At 52.1% G+C, this 6,647-nt stretch overlaps 1 protein-coding gene across 1 annotated transcript in view; it reads right to left on the bottom strand.

Moving 5' to 3' along the window:
- Positions 1 to 641: 641 nt before the first annotated feature.
- FICD (FIC domain containing) overlaps positions 642 to 6,647 on the bottom strand; it is a 6,168-nt gene continuing 162 nt past the window's right edge. The window contains exons 2-4 of the mRNA XM_011975559.1: positions 6,464 to 6,549; positions 4,562 to 4,920; positions 642 to 3,436 (exon numbers count right to left, since the gene is read on the bottom strand). Of these exons, the coding sequence (XP_011830949.1) occupies positions 2,355 to 3,436; positions 4,562 to 4,862 (1,383 nt within the window). The 5' untranslated portion in view covers positions 4,863 to 4,920; positions 6,464 to 6,549 and the 3' untranslated portion in view covers positions 642 to 2,354. The remainder of the gene's footprint in view (positions 3,437 to 4,561; positions 4,921 to 6,463; positions 6,550 to 6,647) is intronic.

The raw sequence follows: 6,647 nt of genomic DNA, 5'->3' as shown, positions 1-6,647 counted from the left end.
CAGCAAGAACCTTTGCTGTCCCACGTGTTCCTCCTGCAGTGTTCTCTGTGATGCTGTTTGGAAGGCTGTTCAGCTGGTGAGATGATTTGGGTAGCTCAAAGGGCGCCTTCATGGTTGGGGACCTGACACATGAAGAGCCGTGAACATCACTAGGGGTGAGTGTGGCCTTACTTCTCGCTGCTTCACATTAACGGTTTGGCTTTCTTGCCTGCAGCCAGTATTCTGACCTTAATGTCATACTTGCAGATGTCAACCCAGGCTTGTTACAGGGGCAAACCTTTTCGGGCTAGAGCAGAACCCAATGTAGGTTCGGGGTGTTGACTGTTCTAGAAATGGATTTCCAGGAGCACATGAGTAGATTTGTGTTTTCTGCAGAAAATCCAGAACTGATGGTAAATAGAAACATGAAAAACAACTCCAGTTAATTGAGTCTTAGTAAAAAAAAAAAATCAGTAATTTGTCCTTATCCACCTAGGTAGGCGGTTTATCCAACTTCTGGCTCGCTTGCCCATGGAAATCACCATCTTGGATCTGTTGCTCTCCCAGAACAGTATTATGAATAGGGCCGAAGGTCAGAATACCCCCATTGTCCTTATGACAGATGGGAACATCTCCCAAATAAGACAGCAAAGTCTCAGGCATTCATGTAATAAAATAACTTTATTAGAATCAGGAATTTGTTAAAATAATATCCTTCACATATAGCTAAAGTGCAAATTCTCTTGCTCTATAGTAGAAGCAAACACATCTGTCAGACCTCCTTGGTGTGCTTATAAAACCAAGACGAGAAGAGTTTAAGAAGTACCTCTGGCAGCATAAGAGTATGAAAACATATTTTATAGAGGTTTGAATAATTATCATTTGGAGCCATTTCATATATCTTTTCACTTATTTTTCTTAACCTTTCAAAAACTACTCAATGTGCTATTTATACAACTGAATAACTGTATAAACGACATTAGAGCAGTGGCCTCATTACTGTCAGGAATGGAATTCCCAAATCAGACAACACTGCGTATTCGCCATCACTGACACGCTGACAAAGTGCAGTACAGTGTTAGACATCACGGGCTCTGTCACTGGGAAGGGGACCCAGTGACTTCCACCACTCTGACTCTAAATAGCAGCAGTCATATTGGCAGCTGTGCCATATGATTGAAAGAGAAGATTCTACTTCCATTGGATGACAGCTTGGAGACTCGGCCATATTACATAGAGCACTGCATCATTTCACAAGTTGCGAGAAAAATAAGGCCACTCTGAGGCAATCTCTTCTGCCTCCCCACGGGGGACGGGACATGGGACAGTGCAAAGGCCGTGGAAGGTGGGGGTCCAGGCAGTAAGTAGATGAAACTCCAGGACCAGAGGGATGCAGCCTGGCCATGGCTGAAGGTTTTTGCTCCATTCAGTAGAAACTGGTGCTCTAATTCATTATCAAAAATGCTTATTTGGTGTCCATGTGGCAGTTGTTTTCTCAGGTTAACATCTACCTACAGAAAACTCAGGCAGAGGGGTGAGGGCAGATGCCTACTAGCATAACACCTGGCTGGCAGCATGACACAGGTGGAATGACAAGCCCAGAGAACTTTTAGACGAAAACATCTGGCCTGAGTTACTACAAATGAAGTGTGAGAGAAACGCCAATACACAAAACCAAACTGCCCACCCCCCATGTTTCCCCCTCCAACATACAGCTCTTTATGGCTACCCCCTATTCTTAATTAGAAAAATAGTCTCAACATGGAAAAAAACAGCCGCTGGCACTAAAGTTTGCAAACTATGGCTCAAAAAGTTCCTGGAGGTAAGGAATGTCAGCATTCATTTTCTCTTCTATGGAGTTTGCTTGGAAGTTAGTCACCACTAATCTAAACCTCCAGAAAGTGAGCTTTCAACCATTTCTCTCAGCTGCAACTTGGGTCTGACTTCCCAGTTGCAGTCACAGAACCTCTCAGCCCGTTTCAGAGAAGTACTTGGAGGCGTTATATCAGTGGCTCTGGGCCCTGTCCCACATCTGGCCACTCCTCCCCCTTAGTGCAAATTCTGCTCCAGAACCTGTGTTCTGATCACATGGTGGCACTGTTGCCCCTAAAGTACGGCCACCAGCAAGACACAGCAGACACCACACAACACTGACTAGCTTGCTCCAAAGAAGAAAATAAATAGCTTGCTTGAATTATAAGTTATTTTAGAGACAAGGTTTCATAACTTAAGTGTTTTCTTGTTTTTTTAAACTAAACATTTGGAGGTAAAGAATGTTTCTCCTTTTGCTTTGGAAAGTGACTAGGTTTCTAGAAATGCTGTTTCTTTTTTTTTCCCCGAACCTCAGGACATCCTTTGTCACTGAGGAAGGATTTCTAGGGTGAGGGCTTCACAGGAAGTGTCTCCTTGAACCCAGAGTGGTTGGGCTGGGCTTCTGGCAGTGCCACCGAGTACTCAGTTGTGGCAAAAAGCAGGGTGTCCAGGGTGGTCTCAGTACACTTGGCGATGAAGCGAATGAAAGGCCTCACATCGCCCTCGTTGGCAGCTTCCAGCACGTGGTAGTACTCAGACCGCTGCTCCTTGCGGATGGTGATGGGCGGGTAGCCCGCCTGCATGAGGATGAGGTTCATGAGCAGGCGGGAGGTCCTCCCGTTGCCGTCAATGAAAGGGTGGATGTAAACGAGTTTATAATGGGCTAAGGCTGCAAACTCCACAGGGTGCAGGTTCATGGCATCCTCAGAGTTGAGCCACTGTACAAACTCCTGCATCTGCTTTTCCACATCCTGCGGATGGGGAGGGATGTGGTGTCCAACCAGGACCTGTGTCGTCCGAAACCTGCCAGCTTCCACGGGGTCCACGTAGCCCAGCACCCGCCTGTGGATCTCCAGCACGTCGCTGATGGTGACGGAGCCGATGCGCGAAACCAGGGTTGTGTTGATGTACTTCATGGCCGCGTGCATGCCAATGACCTCGTTCTGCTCCTCCAGGCTCTTCCCGGGCACGGCGTAGCGGGTCTCCAGGATGTGCCTGATTTCTGAGAGGGTGAGGGTGTTGCCCTCGATGGCCACTGTGTGGTAGATGTGATGGTAGTAGGTCTCCTCCATGACCCTGCGCAGAGCCGAGTTCCCCTTGGGGATGGACATGATCTTCTTCACTTTGCTGTCGATGATGCTGAAATACCTCTGATCGATCTCCTCCACGAGTGGGAGCGTCCGATCACGGCTGACCAGCGCTTTCTCATGGTAGGGCGAGATGGTCAATGCTCTGGTGTACAAATAGTCCGCCTGGATGATGTCCTTGTCTTCTTCTGAGAAGATGCCAAACTCGGTGAGTGCGTCCACGAAGTCCGGATCCATCTTGAGGGCATGCATGAAGAGCTTTTGGGCTTTTTCCCGCTTGCCCTGGCGCTTCATCTCCAGGGCCTGGTTCAGGGCGGCTCTGGCTTCCAACTTACCTGCTGGAAGACAGCCAAAGAAACGATGTGAGGGAGAATGGGGGCAGAGGACATTGAGGGGGGCTGTCACCTGTGCTGGTCTCCACGGAAAACCATGATGACCAGCCTGGGTCCCTGGCCTTGGGCCTTGGGGGGCTTCTTCCAGCCGCATCGTGTGTACTCAACGTGCCCAGTACCACTGATCCCCCAGCCGTGTGGTGGTATGCCAGTCACTATCCGTGTGTCCCCAGAGCCACACTGTGTATTCAGGGAGGCACCTCCTTGGCTTCCTAGCCTCCTGCCTTTTGGACATAGAAAGTTCTGGGCATTTACTCTGCCTGGATCCTCTGTGCTGGACCTTTCCCATTGGCCACAGCTCCCAATGTAGGCCCTCTCCTACATCTCCAGCTCGTCCTGTGCTGGTGACACACCTTTGGGCCTGCAGGGGCCCAAAGGTGTTAACAACTCCCCACTCTTCCTAGACCCTGGGGGCTTTACCATCACAGGACTGTTCTTTCACTCTTTTAACCCAGTGGTTTGATTGTGCGCCCCAGGGGACATTTGGTGATGTCTGGAGACCTGGTTAGTTGTCATAATTGGGGTGGTGGTAGGGGTGCTACAGGCATCTCATGGGGAGAGGCCAGGGATGCCACCATCATCTGACAATGCACATTCAGTCCCCACTACAGAGAACTGGTGGAGGTGGGGAGCCTGCTCTAGCCATAGCCTTCCTGTCCTGGCCCCTCTCGGCCACCTAAGGATCAGCTCCACACATTCAACTTCCTTTAGTTCCTCGAATGCCCCCAGGCTCTCTTATGACAGTTATGCCAGTTATGACAGCTAACCTCTGGTCTCTGCCTGGAGTCCTTTTCCTTGGATGCCCTTCTCCTTGGATGACTCCTACTTAACAACTGGGTCCCAGCTCAGGTGTCACTTCCTCCAGGGAGCCTTCCTGGTATGCTCCTACAGCCCTTTGTGCTTCCCCATCACCACACTTGTGACACTGTCTCAGTCACATCACCTTGTCTATAACTAGGAGCTCAGGGCTGACTTGTTCACAATACCCCGATGCCCTGCACACAGGACATGGCACACATTCTATGTCTGCTCAGTTAACAAACATTGAGGAAGACAGCCAGTCTCTCTTACCTGGCGAGGCCTTGGTCTTGGCCACCAGCAGCGTCACGCCCCTGGAGGTGATGCTGAGCTCCGTGGATGGGCTGCTGCACTTGGCGGCGGCATGCTGCGCCCTGTCCAGTTTGCTCCTGAGCAGGTAGAAGCCTTTGAGCACAGCCAAGCACTGCTCTTCCACAGCCCCCAGTGGCAGCAGCAGGGCCAGCAGGGACCCCAGCACCATGCTCAGCAGCGTCACCCAGAGGAAGCGGCCCCAGACTGAGACCCATTTCGGTTCAGTCACCGCCATCACTGAAGCCATCGGCATGAGCATCATCTGGACTCAGGAGAGGGCCCTTTGCGCATGTCCACAGGCAGCTGAGACACAGCAGGATCTGCAAGGAGCCAAGAGTCACAGGAGAAACAGACACGTTCAGGACACGGCGTGACTTCAGCCAGGAAGATGGGTTTGGAGACTTCCTCTTTTAGCTCACTAGAGAGACGGGGTGGGGGCAAGTCAAGGAGTGGATCTCACTAGAGGAAGGACCAGCCTAGAAGGACTGGTGCCACCTCCTGAGCAGTGTGACTGTGAAAATAACACTGCTGTGGTCCAACAATTATTGAGCACTTGCCGTAATCCAGGCCCTGTGCTAAGCAACAAAGGCCTCCCATGGGTCATAGTCTTCAACTTGAGCTGATGTTTTCATCCCACTCTCCAGGTGAGGGAACTGAGGTTCAGAGAGGTGAAGTCCCTTGCCCAAAGTCTCGCCGGGAGCAAGTGACAGCCTTAGGACCTGGAACTCAGGAACCCCACGGCTCTAACGTGTTCCCCCTTTCCATACATCCCTGTGGCTTCTGACTACAGACACTGGATTCGTGGACATATGTCAAACATTTGGGACACAAATGACTGACAGGCACACATGCAGATCAGCCACAGCAGTTCTGACACCCAATCTTTGATAAGCACAACTGTTGGGTGGCCTCATTTATTGCCCTCACCTTGATATTCAGCCACAGCTCCCACAGTGCCCTTCCCCTCTCTGGCCTTCCGTTTCTGGCCTGTCCAGAAGGGACCCCACCAGGAGGAGGAGCCGTTCGAGCATCTCGAAAGGAACTCAGGCTGTGGGCCACAGTGCTTGGCCTCAGCGACAACAGGGCTTGTATGTACTTGGGGCTGGCAGTGGAAGTGGAGGGGGGCCAGGTATGCAAACACTATGCTAACAATAAGCACTTATTAAGCAACTATGGTGTGCTAGGTGCTGAGCTGTGTACTGGCCACACATTGCCTCATTTCACCCTCATGCCACCCTATGAAAGAAGAGCTACCCCTAGCTCTATTTTACAGACAAGGGAAACCAAGGCACAGAGAGCATAAGTTAAATTCCAGAAGGCCCACAAGAGGTAAACAGAGGCATCCGGAAGGAAACACCAGGGCCTCTGAGCCCGGTCCCCGGGTCTCAACTTCTACCTTATTACTAAGCAGGGCCTGTGCACCTGCTCTGGGCTGGTACTGACCCGGGAATGACTGATGGATCGGGGGTTCAGAGTCTTATGTGGAGCCTGGCCCTTTGCCACAGAACATGAGAAATGGCTTGCGATGAGCTTTAACGGGTGCGCCTGGAGTGCTGCGCGGGTCCAGGGGTCTGGGCGGGCTTCCCGAGGGGACAGGCTCCTGGACGGGGCGGTACAGGCAAGGGGCAGTTCGCCGGTGCCAGGGGTGTGTGCGGGGAAGGAATGCGTTCCAGGAGGCGCGAATCTCTCCCCAACACTTCCCAATAAAAGGGGAACTGAGGCCGGGAGAGGAGAGGGGACCGGTCCAAGTCCCCTCCAAGACTGCAGAGCCTCCCCTTCCCGAACCCCGCCCAGAGCTCGCGGCCCCGCCGCACCCTTCCCGGCTCCGTCCTCTCGAGCACCTCGGGCTTGCCCCCTTCTCACCGCGCGCGGCTGTCAGAACCCCAACCGCCTTCCCCGCGCTCCCAGCTCCGAGGCCGCCGGCTCCCGGGTCCTCCTTCTCCGCCGGCCTCGACTGTTCTTTCACTCTTTTAACCCAGTGGTTTGATTGTGCGCCCCAGGGGACATTTGGTGATGTCTGGAGACCTGGTTAGTTGTCATAATTGGG

The sequence above is a fragment of the Mandrillus leucophaeus genome, unplaced genomic scaffold, assembly GCF_000951045.1.
Source record: "Mandrillus leucophaeus isolate KB7577 unplaced genomic scaffold, Mleu.le_1.0 Scaffold157, whole genome shotgun sequence".
Classification (NCBI taxonomy): domain Eukaryota; kingdom Metazoa; phylum Chordata; class Mammalia; order Primates; family Cercopithecidae; genus Mandrillus; species Mandrillus leucophaeus.
The sequence above is the reverse complement of the archived record's forward strand: the minus strand, read 5'-3'. Positions and strand labels throughout refer to the sequence as shown.